The sequence below is a fragment of the Equus przewalskii genome, chromosome 3 (assembly GCF_037783145.1).
Source record: "Equus przewalskii isolate Varuska chromosome 3, EquPr2, whole genome shotgun sequence".
NCBI lineage: Eukaryota > Metazoa > Chordata > Mammalia > Perissodactyla > Equidae > Equus > Equus przewalskii.
This window is the reverse complement of record NC_091833.1, coordinates 36296518-36315078: the sequence shown is the minus strand read 5'-3', so window position 1 is coordinate 36315078 and position 18561 is coordinate 36296518. Positions and strand designations below refer to the sequence as shown.

At 44.7% G+C, this 18561-nt stretch overlaps 1 protein-coding gene across 1 annotated transcript in view; it reads left to right on the top strand.

The window, feature by feature from the left end:
- Positions 1 to 6143, top strand: part of LOC103542932 (adhesion G protein-coupled receptor E2-like) — a 34018-nt gene extending 27875 nt beyond the window's left edge. Inside the window, 4 exon segments of the mRNA XM_070614096.1 lie at positions 4263 to 4329; positions 4589 to 4680; positions 5580 to 5748; positions 5834 to 6143. Of these exon segments, the coding sequence (XP_070470197.1) occupies positions 4263 to 4329; positions 4589 to 4680; positions 5580 to 5748; positions 5834 to 5950 (445 nt within the window). The 3' untranslated portion in view covers positions 5951 to 6143.
- Positions 6144 to 18561: the final 12418 nt, after the last annotated feature.

Below are 18561 nucleotides of genomic sequence, written 5' to 3'. Positions count from 1 at the left end.
TTCTTCTTGTCCTTGTCTGGTTTTTGTATCAGGACAAGGCTGACTTCATAGAGTGTGTTAGTCAGTGTTCCACATTCTTCAGTTTTTACGAATAGTTTGAGAAGGATAGGCACTAAATCTTTGAGTGGTTGGTAGAAGTCTCCAGAGAAACCATTTTGGTCCTGGACTTTTGTTTTTTGGCTGGTTTTTGATTACGATTTCAATCTCTGTATTTGTGATTGGTCTGTTCAGATTCTCTGTTTCTTCTTGATTTAGTTTTGGGAGGGTGTATAAGTCTAGGAATTCATCCATTTCTTCTAGGTTATCGAATTTGTGGGCATATAGTTTTTTCATAGTATTCTCTTATAATCCTTTGTATTTCTGCAGTATCTATTGTAATTTCTCTTCTTTCATTTCTAATTTTATTTATTTGAGCCTTCTCTCTTTTTTGTCTTGGTGAGTCTGGCTAAGTGTTTGTCAATTTTGTTTATCTTCTCAAAGAACCAGCTCTTAGTTTCATTAATCCTTTCTACTGTTTTTTTAAGTCTCTATTTCATTTATTTGTGGTCTGATTTTTATTATTCCCCTCCTTCTGCTGACTTTGGGCTTTGTCTGTCCTTCTTTTTCTAGCTCTGCTAGGTGTACTTCAAGATTACTTATTTGAGATTTTTCTTGCTGGCTGAGGTGGACCTGCATTGCTATGAATGTCCCTCTTAGGACCTCTTTTGCTGCATTCCATAAGAGTTGGTATGTTATATTTTCATTTTCATTTGTCTCCAGGTATTTTTTAATTTCCCCTTTGATTTCCTCAATGATCCAGTGGTTGTTCGGTAGCGTGTTGTTTAGTCTCCACATATATTTCTGACTTTCCCAGTTTTGTTCTTGTGGTTCTAGCATTGTGGTCAGAAAAGATGGTTGGGATGATTTCAATCTTCTTAAATTTATTGAGGCTTGCCTTGGTTCCCAATATATGGTCTATCTTTGAGAATGACCCATGTGCACTTGAGAAGAATGTATAGTCTGCTGTTTTCAGATGGAATGCTCTCTATATATCTATTAAATCCATCTGATCAAGTGTTTTATTTAAATCTACTATTCCCTTGATATTTTGTCTGGATGATCTGTCCATTGGTGTGAGTGAGGTGTTGAGGTCCCCTACAACTATCATATTGCTGTTAATTTCTTCCTTTATGTCTGTTAATAATTGCTTTACGTACTTTGGGGCCCCTATGTTACGTGCATATATATTAATAAGTGTTACATCCTCTTGGTGGAATGTCCCTTTTATCATTATATACTGCCCCTCTTTGTCTATGCTTGTGTTTTTTAACTTGAAGTCTGCTTTGTTTGATAAAAGTATGGCAACACCTGCTTTCTTTTGTTGGCCATTAGCTTGGAGTATTTTCCTCCATCCCTTCCTTCAAAGCCTGTGTTTGTGTTTGGAGCTGAGTTGCATTTCCTGGAGGCAGCATATTGTTGGGTCTTGTCTTTTAATCCATCCAGCTACTCTGTGTCTTTTGATTGGAGAGATCAATCCATTTACGTTTAGAGTGATTATTGATATATGAGGGCTTAAGGCTGCCATTTTGTCTCTTGTTTTCTGGTTGTTCTATGTTTCCACTGTTTCTCTTCCTTTGTATTTCTGACTGCCATTTCATTTTATTGGTTTTCTGAGGGATATTTCTCACTTTTTGTGAATTGTGGCTCTGCTTTGATTTTTTGGTTGGTGGTTACCGTGAGGGTTGTAGGAAAGATGTTGGATATGTGATAGACCATTTCCTCATAGCCTCTTATCTCCATTAACCTAAGCAGGTTCCTTCCCTTTCCTCTCCCCTTCTGAGTAACTGCTGTTAAAAATTTTTCTGTTTTTAATTTTTTGAGTTTGTGGCTAAGTTGAAGTGTTTACCATTACTTTTGATGCTTTCTTTCCCTTTCTCTTATAAGTTATAATTGAGTCTTTGGTTCTCTGTCCTGGTAGAGGGCACACGTTTCTTATCATGTCTGTGTATTTGTATCCTTGCTCAGAGCCTTGTAGACCTTTGTCTTTCTGTTGCCAGTGTGAGGGCATCTTTGCTTATTTCTTGTAGGGGGAGGTCTAGCGGTGATGAACTCCCTCAGCTTTTTTTTATCTGGGAAAGATTATTTCTCCATCGTATCTGAAGGAAAGCTTTCCTGGCTAGAGTATTCTTGGCTGAAAGTCTTTGTCTTTCAGTATTTTGAATGTATCATTCCATTCTCTCCTAGCCTGTAGGGTTTCTGCTGAGAAGTGCACTGAAAGCCTGATAGGATTTCCTTTGTAGGTTATTTCCTTCTGCCTTGCTGCTCCTAGTATTTTTTCTTATCACAGACTTTTGCCATTTTTACAATTATATGCCTTTGAGAAGTTATTTTAGTGCTGATGAAGTTGGGCATTTGATTAGCTTCATTTATCTGTAAATCTGAAGCCATCTCCAGCTTTGGTAAGTTCTCAGCAATTATTTCTTTGAACAAGCTCTCTGCTCCTTTCTCCCCCACTTCTCCCTCTGGAATACCTATAATCCTTATGTTGCTTTTCCTAATTGAGTTGGATATTTCTCAAAGGATTCCTTCATTTTTTAAAAATCTTAGTTCTGTCTCCTCCTCCACCTGTAGAATTTCCACATTTTTACCCTCAAGAAGACTAATTCTTTCCTCCATAAGATTAGTTCTATTTATTAAAGATTCTAGATTATTTTTTCATTTCATCAATTGTGTTTTTCATATCCAGAATTTCTGCTTGATTTTTTTATAGTTTCAATCTCTTTGGTGAAGAGATTCATTTTATTGCTGAGCTCCTTGAATTGTCTTTCTGTGTTTTCTTGGAAGTCACTGAGTTTCCTTATGATGGCTATTTTGAATTCTCTGTCATTTAGGTTGTATATTTCTGTGCCTTCAGTGTCAGTTTCTAGAGAATTGTCATTTTCCTTCTGGTCTGAATTGTTGCTGCAGTTTCTCATGGTGTTTGATGAACTAATCTTTTGTTGGGGCATTTGTGGTATTCTTAGGGCACAGATTCCCCCTGTTACTACTGGGGGGGGACGGGAGCAGGAGCAGTTTTCCTGGCCCCACCTCATCTGCTGGGAGCTGTGGGTGTATTATGGGTGCTTACCCCAGCCTGGGGTGTGTTCAGGCATTTGTGTGGACTCTCCTTGTCAGGCAAGGCTTCCTCGCTGGGCTAGGTCCACTCTGGTGCCTCAGGGGCCCTCTGAGCTCCCCCTCCCTGCCTGAAAGTGGTCACCAGCGGGCTCAAAGCTACCGTGCCTATTTTCACAGCATCCTGGGGCCTGTTCCTCCTTTGGGAGCTCAGCAGCACTAGGAGCACTTATATACGGGCCTGGGGAGCATTTGCCCCAGCAGGTGGATCTTCTGAAGTCTTTGTTTATGGTCTGCAGTCTGAGGGGCCACTGTGCTTGGCGCTTGGGGCTTCCCTGCTGGGACCCGAGCTATGACTGCTCCTTGACAGCACTGGGGCACAGCAGGCTCTCCCTGTCCACCAGGAAAGTGAACCTGAGTGGGTCCAGCTGCGTGCCTATTCCCACAGCTGCCCAGGACCCGCTCCCTGTTTGGGGACTCAGCAGCACTGTGAGTGCTCACATACATGCTTGGGAGCCTTTTGCCCCAGCACGTAGATCTGCTGAGGCCTCTGTTTACAGTCCACAGCCTCGGTTCACTAGGCTGCTGTGCTTGGAGGGCGGGACATACTCACTGGGACCCGAGCTATGGCTGCTCCTTGGTGGCACAGGGGCAGCAGTGGGCTCCCCCTCCCTGCTGGGAGAGTGACCACAAGCACAAGCTAAGGGTTACCACCACCTCTTCTTACAGATGTCCTGCTGTGTGCTCCCACTTTCTGGGCACTTGCACCAGGTTAGCAAGCGTTGGTGTGCATGACAGGGCTACTGGGAGAGAGAAGGGTGTGCTCATCTATCTCTGCTACTTCCCAGGAGGCCAGTCCATCCACCCTCAGATGTATAGCTGCCTGTGTTCTCAGGCATCCTGTTGTGCTGTGTGGGCTTCCTCTGTTGCTCAGGGAATGTCCATTTAGTTGTAGTTCAAAGGGGGAGAGAGGAAGGGAACAGCTCACTCCCCCATGTTGCTTGTAAGTCCAATGTTTACTTTCTTCACTGCTATATCTTCAGAGCCCAACCACACAGCCTATCACAGACAAGATACTCAATATTTGTTGAAGAATGAATAGATGAGCGAATTTATATACTTTTTCAATATCCCTAAGGACCAGTGCAATTTTTATTCTCTCTCTTGCTCAGCTGCTGGCTCCGCTCAGAAAGTGGATTTATATGGGGCTTCCTTGGACCAGTCTGTGCCATCTGCTCTGTGAGTGATGACTTCAGAACATCCTTAATGCTCAGCTGGGGGTCATTAGAAGGGCAGAATTATAAGGAGGTGGATGAGCTGGAATATCCTTGGGTTGTCATGGATTTGGTTTGGTTTTCTAAGACTGCTCCAAAAACTACAAACTCTAGCACTGTTACTAAATGTGGAAACTACTTAAGGGTGGAATTGATGTTGGACAGGCTAGGATACAGAAACAGAATGGAATTTTAATCAATAATCCTTCTGTGGTTTCCTGAAGGTCAACTTAGCTTTCTTTCTGATGACTCTCTGGATGTTGAAAAGCAGACTGTCTTCCCTCAACAGTGATGTGTCCACCCTGCAGGACACAAGGTAAGCTGGAGGGGAGGGTGACAGCCCACAGCCGCGTGTGGTCCCAAGAGCGAAGCCATGTCCCTTAGCAGCCCCTGCTGCCCCTTCTCAGGGTCTTCTGAGAACCCAGAGTAATCAGACCCAGCTATGCTTCTGTGGCAGCCAGCTCAGACTCAGGGGTGTGTGGCTGACACCACAGCCAAAATGGTCCATCCATCTCTAGTCCCAGATTGTTACTCCCTCAGCAGCAGGAAGAATTGACATTGGTTGATAAGCATTCTTTGGACTTTTATCAGCAGTCCCATGACAAAAGTGCAAAGAAGATTGATGTTCCCATGAAGCACTTAGAAAACTCTGTGTCTGCTCCCACACCAGTCTACATTTTCACACAACACCATCAGTTCAGATTACTTCTCACCCCTCGTCCATTCCTCTCTCTGGAAAAAAATCCTAGTCAACATCAAATCTAGGAGATTGGGCAGGCCTTTGCTCCAGGAACCCTTGTGGAAATTTAACGATGTTTCTTCTATATTCCTATCATCATCATTTCCAAATGGAAATGGAATCTTACGTGTGTTATTTTTTATGCTCAGGCCCCAGCACAGAGCCTGATGCACAGTACCTCCTCAGTAGTGTTGGCTGAGTGAAAATAGGGATCCCTGTGGAGCGTCATAAAATTTTTGAAGCTTACATTTGAAGTATCGCTATCCTCCTCAATCTAAATCAAACTGCCCTCCTGTACCTGAGTGCCATTTCCATTATGGGGAATCATCAATGGCAAAGATCAAAGATGATCACAGCGCAGCCTGAGAACTCATCACCAGCAGAGGAAGGCAGGAGCATCCATGGGGTGGAGATGTGAATGGCATTGGTGTTGTTGCTCTGGGTGCCTCAGGAGCCTCCTTTCTTATCCTCCACAGGATGCTGACTTTTAAAGCTACAGCTCAGCTCTTCATCTTGGGATGCACGTGGTGTCTGGGAATCCTGCAGGTGGGTCCAGCTGCCCGTGTCATGGCCTACCTCTTCACCATCATCAACAGCCTGCAGGGCGTCTTCATCTTCCTGGTGTACTGCCTCCTCAGGCAGCAGGTACCACTATCCAGCTGCCGCCCAGGACTCTTCCCATCCTCACCCCTCTCAGTGAGCTGATCCAGAGTATGCTTTTCCTCTGCAGGTTCGGGAACAATACGGGAAATGGTTCAAAAGGGTCAGGAAACCCAAAGCTGAGTCTGAGACTTTCACGCTTTCCAGCAGAGCCATGTCTGATGCCTCCAAACCCATCACGGTATGATCATGCATTGCTCCCAGAATACTTCCCCAACTGATCTGCTTGAGCAGCACGTGCCTATCACACTGGACAACCTGGGTGAACAGCAGATGATGCCTTAGGCTGGCTCACGCTTGACTTACTCCTGGACTCGTTAACCATTAGCAGTGGTCTCAGTTTAAAAGTTTATTTTAATAAATGTATTTTGCTTAGGGAACTGTGTTCATCTTGACCTTTACACATCAGCGCTCTTACTGAACACCTGCTATGTGCTGTGCTTGGTTAACTAGATAAGCAAAAAATCAATGATCCAAAGTGGTGATGCATGTTCTACTCAGAGCCGCATTGTTCTGTCCTTCTTCTCTGCACACCTTCTATCTCACAGTCACTCAGCAGCACTCACACAAAGGGGGAAATGGAAGGAAATGACGCACATATTTATGAATTAAACAGACATAAGGGTTAGCTGGCATTTTAGACTTTCTTAAAAAGACTTCCTCATATTTTCAACAGCTTCTACACTATGCAAAACCTTGAAGGAAAAGCATTAATGACGTGGGATAATTCATGGCACAGATTGCAAAGAAGCAACACAGTGGTTTAAACTTACAAAGTCCTTTTACCTATGTTTTCTCAACTCTTCCATCTTCTATGAAATCCCTTGAGTCGTCCTTACCATTTAAAGGAGTCTAGGGTTCTGCCAGGGAGTCCTTGTGCATTTCTCTTGTTACCTTGTTAACCCAGCACTGGTTCCATTGTTGAATCTTCTCTCTCCTCCCCCTTTCTCAGAAAATGTTCTCATCACCTGTTTCACAGACAAAATCAAAGACATTACGATACTTTGTATATTTCACACAATCCACCATACCCACCAAACGTCAGCGTGCATCCCCTCCGCATTCCTGTGTCATCAACACAATTCCCTCCTCCTCTCTGAAGACAATGCTTCTACCTGCTCTTTGGATCCCATCATTCCTGCCTTATCAACTATCCTTACATTATTGTTCACACATTCTCTCTCTCTCTTTCTCTTCCTCCCTCCCCGCCTCCCTCTTTTCTTCCCTCACCTTCTCAACAGTGTTCTTCCCAAAGTTATGGAAACGTTTAGTTTTCTTCCATTTTTCACACAGGTACTACTTGGCCCTGTTCTAGCCACCAGCCAATAGTTGACTTTTCTCTGTGTCTCCATTTCCCTGCTTTAAACTCACTCCCTAACCCCATGCAATATGGCTTCTTTCCCCCATGATTCCACCAAAACATATATCTCTTAGACCTACAGTGATCTCTGTGTTCCTAAAAGCCTTCTCAGAAACTTCTGACACTATTCACCACCCCTTTCTCATGAAACTCTCCATCTTTATCCCCTATAGATTCTATTTATATACCCCTGCATGTCTTTCTTCCATTCTCTCTAGCTTTTATGTCTGTCTCCTTCATAGCTCCATCCAATGAGTTGGTTCCAGAAAAACTTCAGTTCTCATTAAATTCTTTCCTCCTAAACAATCACATCCATTCCTTAGATGCAGTCACATCTCGATGCAAATGATGCCTCTGTATGTTTCCCTAGATCGGACCCTTCCTCTGAGATCGAGAGGAACATCTCCACTTACCTATTTGACATTTTTGATATCTCAAAGACACCTTCCACTCATCCTTCCTATATAAGACTTGCAATCTTTATCCTAATCCAATTCTTTCCCATGGTGTCTGTCTTTCTGAATGGCACTACATCCATCCTGTGACACATTTGAGCCCTGAAAGTTACACTTAACAATGATCTTACTCCGCATCACAACCTATTCATTATACAATGCTGTTCTTTTTTTATCTTAGGTTTCCCTTTTTTATTTATTTATTTTTGGTAAAGATGATTGACCCTGAGGTAACATCTGTTGCCATTCTTGCTCTTTTTTTTCTCCCTAAAGCCTCAGTACATAGTTATGTATCCAATCATAAGTCCTTCTAGTTCACCTATGTAGGATGTCACCACAGCTTGGCTTGATGAGCGGTGTGTAGGTCCACCCCCAGGATCTGAATAGGTGAATCCCAGGCTGCTGAAGCAGAGGGTGCCAGCTTAACTTCTATGCCACTGGGCCAGCCCCAATCCTATTGTTCTCATATTCTCAATATGTGCCCAATATGTCCAGCTGGCTCAATCTCCATCGCTCCCTCCTTGGCCAGGCTGCCATCTTTACTTGCCTGAACAACTGCACTATCCTCCCAACTGACCTGCCTTTTCTATTCTTGTCACCGTCCAATGCATCCTTTACATAGAAGCCTGAGAGAGCTTTTCAAACACAAATAGAATCATGTCACTCCTTTGTTAAATCCATTTCACATAGGACCAAACCCCAAATCCATAATCAATGAGAATTTGCTTGGGTTGTCTCCTGCTTACCTCTCCAGCTTCATCTGCCACATACTCACCATTGTTCCAGCCACATGGGATTTCTTTCAATTTTTTAAATTCACCGTGCTTCTTTGGAATAAAGACTTTGTACATGTTCCTTCTTCTTGAAACACTCTTATGCCTTCCTTGACTCAAAACTATATAAGCCTTCAGATCTCAGCTCATGTGTCAACTCCTCCAAGAAGCCTTCTCTGCCTGCTCAGAATAGGTCAGATTCTCTGGTTTTTCACTCTGATAGCCACTGTGCCTTTCCCGCAGAGCATCTTCAGAGTCATTTCACTCTTGTTTTTCACTATCTGGTTAATGTCTGTCTTTCCTCTAGATCTGAGCTGCAGCAGGCACCATGCTGCTTTTCCTTCCTATTGCATCCTCAGCATTTCACACAAGGCCAGGCCTGTAGAAATGCTCAACGCATAATTGCTGCATGACTGATCACATTAACGAACGAACAAACTGCAGCTGCAGAAGAGGCAAGAATTGTCTTGTTTTCAATCTCTCCACGTCTAACACTTCCCAAGTGCTCAATAGTTACTTACCGAACAAATGAACGAATGAATGAATGAACTTCCTGATCATGATGGAGGTAAAATATTAGAATAAATTATTGATCAGTTTAAGGTGCCTCTTTCTCTTGGGAATTTCAAGATAATTCTCTGCCTTACTTATTGTTTTGTTATTAACCATCATGTCTACCTGTTAACACCCTAATATTTCTTTATGATCAAAGAGCTTTGTGTAGATCTTAGTTCCTAGACTGAAACAGATCTGGAATAAAATAGCAGCTCTACCAAGTACTTGCCATGTGAACTTGGTCAAACTGAGAAACATTTTAAGTCCTCAATCGTCCCCTTCATCTCCCATGTACAAATGAGACAGTTTTCTGAGTCTTGCCCAATCAGAACTAATTAATTGCTTCCATTTGCAGGATTTCGAGTGAACTGTGCTTTGGTGGGAGGGGGATGACCATCCCCCCACAGTAAATGTTGACTCATCCAAGGATGCACAATGTAACCGAGCAGGAGCCAATGCAGCATCCCTCAGTACAGCTGATGTTGAACACATAAGGGAGGGTCCCACGGATCTGAGAGGCTGAATTCTCGCTGTTCCACAGGCCTGTCCCACTCAGGGCTTGCACTCATTCAGGAAGAACATAGCAAGTAATCCACGCCTTTCTGTTTAGGGGAATGCTAACAGTACCTGTCCCTCGTGTTCTTGAGTCAGCTCAGCCTCAGCAAGGCCGTATCCTTATCCCTGGGAGCTAGTTCCCAGGAGTCCCTCAACCAAATCGGAGCTGCCTTCACTCCAGAATCCCAGAAAACTGATTCTTCCACATCTATACTTTGAATGTATTTATTCTCTATTGCTGTAGGACCAAATTACCACAGACTTACTGCTGAACCCAACACAAATTTATCTTACTGCTCTAGAAGTAGAAAGTCTCAAATCGGTCTTAGGGACCAAAATCAAGGTGTCATCAGAGCAGCGTTCCTCCTGGAGATTCTAGGGGAATATCCGTTTCCTCACCTTTTCCAGCTTCTAGAGGCTGTCTGCATTTCTTGGCTAGGAGCCCCTTGAGCCACTCCCTCATCACAGCCTGCAGTGTAGCATCTCCAGTCTCTCAGTCTCTCTCCTCTGCTTCTGTCACCATATCTCCTTTCCTGTCTTTGAGTCAGACTCTGCTGCCTCCCTTTTTCCCTTATAAAAACCCTAGTCATGATGTTGGCTCACCTGGATGCTCCTGGATAATCTTCCCATCTCAAGATTCTGAGTTTAAATATATCAGCAAAATCTGTTTTCCCATATAAAGTAACATATTTACAAATCCAGAGATGAGAATGTGAGCATCTTTGGTGGATCAGTTTCCTCTCTACCATACTTACTGTACAAGGTTTAGCTTACCTATTGTAGAGCCATCAAAATTTGGCTCATAGTATAGATATTTGAACAAATATTTATCATCCTCTCATCCCACCAATTTCCCTCCTGCCCAGAGATGATATACACAGTGAATCAAAGAAACGTACACTTTCTGTGAGAGAAATGCAGCAATGGCATCAGATAGCTAATGAAACCTTCTAAAATTCGAGTAATCTCATCACATATATCTACTATCTATGAGTAAAGGACCAAGAAGATTCATTGCCTAATGTAATTTTACCTTCTATGATCTCCTAAAATGTAGTGTCTCTGCTGTGTAAAGATGTAAAGGCATCTCCCTCTCGTTTGGCATCCCTTCCATGGCTTCCTGAAGTTTCATCCAAGGAAAACAAAATATTTTCTCTTGTTCTCAGGTCTGAGTAATTTCCTGAAGTACAGTATTTACAAAGTTTTTGAGTAAAGATAAGCAGGTGAAGTCGCCCACCTAAATTTCAGAAATTTTGCTTAGCTTCCTGTGCACGTAGGAACAAATAACTCACACTGGGGGTGGAAAGAAGAAGGGCGTGAAAGGAATTTAATGCCTTTTCCTTTCTATCTTAGGTGAATAACTGTAGGTAATCCTTCCCACATTTCACTCATTTCTCAGCTGCCGTCTTATGTGACTCCAGGCATAGAGCAACGTTTCACAAACCCTGAAGCAGAGGGAACAGGAAACACATTTGAAACAGATGGATAATTTTTTGGAGCAGATTTAATTGCTGTTATCTTCTGTAACTTGGGGGTTAGGAAATGTAGGGAGATGGGATTTCTGAGAAAGACCAGGGTCCAGCAGAAGGCAATCTGATATGGCCTTTTGGTCTTGCCTTGACGAATCTGTCTGGCATAGAAATTTGTGATTACTTCTGAAATTTCTTATTTTTTTTTTCCAAAGCAAACTTTTAAGCTCTCTTTCTATGGTTTTATATATCACGTCTAAAACATTTTCTCTCCAGGTGAATTGAAAGATCTTTTGAACTATATCCTCTTCTCCCATGGGAAATCAGAACTGTTATTCTTTGAGCCATTAGGAGAGGAGAAGGATGATTTTGTGGTGTGTGTTTCAAGAAAGCCATCGTGTCAGCAATGTGGAAGAAGTCGTGGTGGACATGCTCACGCTCGATTCCTGTGAAATCTGGAACTTTTCTGTGCCCCACAGTATGTTCAGAAAGCACTCCACACAGAAAAGGCCAGTTGAGGGCCAGTTCTTTGGTCTCTTTGGGTTAAGCCCTTTTCTGAAACCTCTTCTTCCTACAAATGCTCTTCCACATGCTAAAATTCTATGAGCAGGAACACCAGCCTGAATGAATTTTCAAACCAACAACAGCCAAAAGATCAGGAATGTTCACACCATAGTCTGGATTTTCAAATTTCTTTGTTCTGTTTTCTATAGGTTTAATTATTCAGTCATTCAAAAATATTGATTACTCACTGTGTGCAAGGCAGAGATCAGGAGAGAACAGGCCCTCCTTCATGGACTTGACTCAGAGGCTGAAAGATTCCTATAAACCAAGTCCTACAGCTGGACAATTGAAGTATGAACTATTTCACAGACTCCATCTCCTTTCCTCCTCACATGGAGCTACATTGAAAGCTCAGATCATCATCTGTATGTTTTAGGCTTTGTGGGCCAGTGTAATAGTCAGGATTCTCCAGAGAAATAGAACCAATAGGATACACAGACACACACACACACAAATATGAAATATGAAGAGACTTGTTATGAGGTATTGACTCACATCATAATGGAGGGTGAGAAGTCCCACAGTCTGCCACCTGTCATCTGGGAACCCAGGAAAGCCGGTGGTGTAGTTTGAAGGCCTAACAGCCAGGGAGCCGTAGATTAACATCAGGGCCTGAAAGCCTGAGAGCCAGGAGCACCGAGGGCAGGAGACTGATGCCCCAGCTCCAGCACTCAGCCTGAGTCAATTCAACTTTCTCCATCTTTTATTCTATGCAGACCCTCAGTGGATCAGGTGATGCCCATCCTCACGGGACAGGGCCATCTGCTTCACACAGTCCACCAACTCAAATGCTAATCTCCTCTGGAAACACCTCACAGATACACCCTGAAATCACGCCTCACCAGCCATCTGGGCGTCCTGTGCCCCAGTCAGGAGGACACAAAAATTAACCATCACAGCCAGATAGCTACAGCAACAACTCAACTCTGCCATTGTAGCATGAAAATGGCTATAGACACTCAAAATTGAATGCTTATGGCCATGTCTTCATAAATCTTTATCTATGGAGATATTAAGGGTGTTCTGGGGAGCTCCTCATCTGACACCAATTTATTCATTCACTCTTCAAATATTCGGTGAGCACTTACTCTTTGGAAAGACATCATGCTAAACTGAAAGAAACTAAAGTTAACAAGATAGACATCATCTCATTCTCTAGGAATAGTGAGGACCTGTGAATTGGTCAGCTCAGGCTGTCATAAAAAAACCACAGACTGGACAGCTTAACCAACAGAAATTACTTTCTCACAAGTCTGGAGACTGGGAAGGCCAAGAGCGAGGTTTGACAGGGTGGGTTCTGGTGAGAGCTCTCTTCCTGGCTTGCAGATGGCCACCTTCTCGCTGTGTCCTCTCATGGCCTTTTCTTGCAGCTTGAGCATGGGCAGACAGAGAAACGAAACTCTTTGATGTCTTTTCTTTCAAGGGCACTAATCCTTCTATGAAGGGCCTGCTCTCATCTAAGCCTAATTATCTCCCAAAGACCCACCAGCAAACACCATCACATCAGGGGTTAGGGCTTCAACACATGAATTCACAGGGCAGCGCAAACATTCAGTCCACAACGGTCTGTAAGATGGAAAACCAGGAGAAAGAGAAAATGCAGTATAGGAGATACTGTGGTCTAGGGACACACAGCCCTGTGGGGACACGGCAGAAGTGGAACCAGCCATGGTTGGAGAGGGCAGATGGGAGAGAGCTCTCGGTCAACTGAGGGCAGCATTCCGAGATGTTTACGGCGTGGGAGGCAGATCTCAGCATTTGCCCTCATATCTTCACCTTTAAAAATCTATCAAATATATTATCCTTATTTATAATGGGAATAACAACAATAATTTCCTCATGGGTCATTTTTTAATGTTAACTGAGAAAGTAAAGATTAAGCTCTGGTAGGAAACCCAAAGACAGACAAGAATTAACCAGGACGAGTGAGCTTGGGGGTTCCCCAGCTCATTTATCCAGAACTCTGTCACTGAGTTAGAAACAGCCATGAGACACCTCTCATGACAGGCCTCCAGTACATGACCACGCCCATCAAAGAGAGCAGGTACAAAGGTTGAAGAGGTCTCTCCGTTAAGCTCTCCACTTTGGGGGTCTGCTGTGACAGCTCCCCTCACTGGCTGCCCCCTTTCCTGGTTCTGATGGTCACCGTGTAGATGAGGAAACAGGGACTCATTGAGGATTTAGCCCCATGGTGGAGAACATAGAATCCAGACACAAGAAAGTATATAACCAGAAGCTGTCGGATGCCAGCAGTTAAGGAGCCCATGTTCACGGAACTGGAAGTGTCTAAGTCAGGGACCACAAAACTACAAATAGCAGGATCTGCAGACGTGGAGTCCTCAAATCTCAGAGATACCAAGAGGCTGGGCACTTGGGTCCTAAGATTGTGCATCCAAGAGTGAGGATCCCGGATGTGGAAGTTCCTCAGGGTAGGAGGGGTGGCCTAAGAAGTGAAATGGAAGGAGGGGTATTGGGGAAGGAGTGGACAAAAGGAGTGAGTGGAGGGGCATTGGGGATGCTCGGGACTGCAGTAACCTGGGAGGGACCCAGCTAGACCACTCAGTCTTCCTCTGGAGCATTCTTGGGTGGGAGTTTGAAAGACTGATAGTGAGATGAGGACAGGGCCCTGGGAATAAGTGGGTGGGAAATTGTGCGAATAAGGATGGGAAGGTTGGGGAGAAGGTGAGGGGACCTGATTGGAACTGGGTTGTGTTGGAAGAGACTGGTATTGGGGGTTGAGGAGAAAGTGGTATTGGGGGCTGAGGAGAAAGTGGGGGCAATGGGGAGCTGGAGAGAGACTGCATGTGGGGTAACTGCAGGCACAGAGAGGGTCAGGGGAGGATGGGAGACACCAGGAGAGGCAGAGGATGCAGGGAGATGTGCAGGAATGGGGAGCTCAGAGGGCTTGGGGCTGCGGGACGGGGGCTGCGTAGGTCTGAGGCGGTACAGCAACTGGAGGAACAGGAGGGGAGGGGGTGATAAATTGGGGAGGTCTGGGGGCCTGAGGGAAATGAGGAAAGCTGCCTGGACTGGTAGAACTCAGGATACGCTGAAGATTACGGACCCAGCAATCCGGGATGGACAGAGGTCCTATGGTTCTCAGGTGATTGGGACCACTGAGTACAAACAGGGTGGGTGACAGGGACAACTATGGGAAACTGGAATGCGTGGTTGACAAAGAAGGGAGTGAAGTATGAGGGTCCCAGAAGAATGAAAAGGAGTGAGGATTTAGAGAGGAATTAGAGTAACTTTGATATGGGGTTGAGCGTGGGAGGGAGACAGGAAGGCTTGAGGGGTCTGGCTACCTGATAGGGCTCAGGGGGCCAGGTGAGGGGCAGAGAGGCTGCTGCTGGAGTGCGGATGAGGGAGAGCACGGAGAGAATGGAGAGAAGCAGCTGACGGGAATTTGAAGGAATCAGAGTGTGCCCAATGCTCTTTGGCTGCTGGGGGCAGGGGGGTTTCCGGGCTTCACGGAGGTGACTGAACTAGGGATCTTGGAACGGGAGAGAAAATGGGACAATTAGGGGACGGGCAAGGGGTTTGGATAGCGTGGGGGTGGCAGACATAGTTGGACTAGGGAGATAAAGGTAGGAGAATACAGTGGTGGTTGCAGGACAGAGCGGGGAGGGAGGTGGAGAAAAGGACTGAGAAGTGGTGAGAAGAGGGGGGAGCCTGGAGGGGCGAGGTGAAGAGACCAGTCTCAGGAGTTTCTCCAAGAGAAGAGGAAGAAGGAGCAGCTGTGCCCACACCTCTCTCTCTGCCCCCTCATCCATGGGCAGATGTGCCGTGTAACGCCTTCGAGCAACTGTTGTTGGGATGATGAATCCAGCACTGACTCCTTCTTTGGAGAGAACACAGGATGGTTTTCTGATTTCAAAAGCAATGCAGGAAAAACACAGAACATTGGAAATGTTTGAATAGCACAAAGACAAACTACATGCCAGGAATCTCACAGTGAAAATATCATGGTTGACTTGATGTGCATGTTTCTCTCTGTCTCTCGCTCTCGTCCTTTGACTTCCTGTCACCCCCACTGAAGTGGGTAACACCCGCTGGGGCACACTTGGTTCTCATCCCCTCCAGGTTGTTCTGGGGCCAAAGAGCCTGGCTTGGCGCTGGTCCAGGAGGCTTCTGCTCATGCTGACTACCACTCACTCAGAAGCCACCACTGGGAGGGTGGAACCCTATGAGTGAGGTCAGTGTTCGCCAGCTCCAGGCACTCCTCTGATGGCATCATGATTTCTGCTACACATGATGTCCTCTGTCAGTTACATTATCTTTACCCTGACTCTCAGGTTTTTTCAGTTAGCATCATCCTAAGCAATCACCGATTTTCTTCTTCAATCCTTTAAATAAGTCCAAGTTTATAAATATTGAAAAAAGTTCCATCTATATATCAACTAACATCTCAAGGATTATATCTTGGACAGAAGATTTTAAGGGTGCTCGTTTCTTTCATAGCACTTGCCTCCGTTTGTGCTGAGCTCCACTCCTTTGTGCAATTGCTAACTCACACATGTCTCTCTCACCACATTTCTGCTCTAAGGTGTTAGAACAGTGTGTGTTTTGCCTTCCCATTGGGTATCGAAGGCCAAGCACATAGCACAGGGCCAGACTCACGGGAAGGGATCTATCACTGTTTGCTAAGTGACAAAATGGATTATTTACACATCAAACAACTCTGTAAGCAAAGTAGCTTTTACACCCACTTTAGGGTGAAGAAAGTGAGGCTTAAGGATGGGCACTAGTTTGTCCATGTTCATGCAGCCAGCAAGTAGCTGAGCCAGGATGTGACCCCATTGTAGAGAGACTGCAGATAAACACAAATGCTCAAAAATGCTGCTACCCAGAGATAATGCCTGAAAGGGGGTTGACAGGAAATGAACTTGGACAGTCTGTGTGGAGTGGTACTGGAAGCAATCTGCATGTTGGGAAAGGAGGAGTTTGGGGTTTATGCCATCTGCCTTACAAAGCGATCTGGAGCTTTCAGACAAGAAAATGATTTATCCTTCTGAGGATTGTTGTCTTTACGGAGAGAGACGAGTAAAATAAAGAGACTGGAAAATGGTAAAATGTGTTTCTGTCCCCACACCCAGAGATGACACCATCCTCTAGGGTGAGAATCAGAAAAGTCAGGGTTTGAGCGTGACCAGCCATAGGCAGAACTAATTAGCCACCTACATGGCTTTCTTTCTTTCTTTTTAATAAATTAAGATTTAATGTTTTTACTCATCACTGCACATGATTTATATAAAACATTTCTTGTTGTAAATCATTTAAACACCCCAGAAATCTACAAATTGAAAGTTTCTCCTCACATCCCGTTTCTGACCCATCTCTCCCTCAAGACACACACAGTCATTCTTTCTACAGGCCTGTCCTGTTTACAGTTTATGTCTGTCCTTCCAGTCATGTTTCTCTACATGTACACACATATTTGTAAATCTCCGTGCATGCTATAGAAATGGGTTCATACTGCGTGTAGGATTGGGGAATTCCCTAGTATGGCTGTACCATGTTTACCTATCTCCTATCAATGCACATTTGGGTTGCGTCCCAGCCGTGAACATTCTGAATATAGAAGCTGCAAATCTGACATTTTGATGGACCTCTGGGTCAGGGACTAATGTTCAGGATGTGGTGCTCATAATAGAAGGGGATGAGGCCTGTCTCTGAGATCCTGCACCTGCTACACCAGAGGTCAGCAAGCCTTCTGTAAGGGCCCAGACAGGAAATATTTTCAGCTTTGTGAGCCATGCAGTCTCTGTCACAATGTCAACTCTGTGGTTGTAGCAAAAAAGCAGCCACGGACAGTAGACAAACAGCTGGGCGTGGCTGGGTGCCAGTAAAATTTTATTGACAAACATAGGCAGCCAGTCCATGAGCTGTAGTCAGTTGAGGAAAAGAATAATCTTTTCAATAAATGATGATAGGACAGCTGGATATCCATATGCACAAGAATGTGGACCTCATGCCTTATTAAAAATCTCACACCATTTAGAAAAATTAATTCCAGATGGATCATATAGCTGAGTGTAATGACTAAGATGATAAAGGTCTTGGAAGAAAACATATGTGTAAATCGTTGTGACCTTGGCTAGGCAATTCTTTTTTAGAGATGACACCCAATTAATCACGCCTTTCTGTAAGGAAATGCTGACGGTGCCTGGCCCTCCCCATTTTGACTCAGCTCAGCCTCAGCAAGGCCTTACCCTCATCCCCAGGAATATAAGCTTGGAGATGTCCCTTGCTTCCCCAGCTTTGCACAGAATCAATGGCCTCTATTCTAGACAAAGAATGCTTTGGGTCAGTCCATGGAGAAGGTGAGGATGGGAACACTACTGGGCGGACCTGGGCAGAAAAGTACCTCGCACTTCACAAGTGTTATAGATGACCATTTGTTTTTGTTCTTCCACTAGAGGGTAAGAGCTGAGAAAACATAAATCTTCTGTTTGTTGTTTTTAGTTCCCAAGGCCCAGCACAGAGCCAGGTGCACAGAATGTCCTCCACACTGTTGGTTGAATGAAACTAGGGATCTTCATGAAACATCATGATCTTTTTGAAACCCACATTATGAAGTCACTACCATATTCAGTTCAAGTTCAAATACCATTCTGGACCCAAAGAGGATTTCTCTTTAGGGGCTCATGGACAGTAAGATCCAAGATGGTCACTATTCAGTCAGAAGCATCCATGGAGTGGAGATAAAAATGCTCTTGGTTTTCTTGCTCCAGGCGCATCAGGAGCCTCACTTTTACTCCTCTCCAGGATTCTGAAATTTAAAGCACAGCTCAGCTCTTCATCTTGGGATGCACGTGGTGTCTGGGAATCCTGCAGGTGGGACCAGCTGCCCACATCATGGCCTACCTCTTCACCATCATCAGCCTGCAGGGCGTCTTCATTTTCCTGGTGCACTGCCTCCTCAGCCAGGAGGTATCACTGTGTGACACCCACTCAGGACTCTTCCCATCTTACTCCTCCCAGTGAGCTAACCCAGAGTCTGCTTTGCCTCTGCAGGTCCAGGAGCAGTACAGGAAATGGTTCGCAAGGGTCAGGAAAACCAAAAC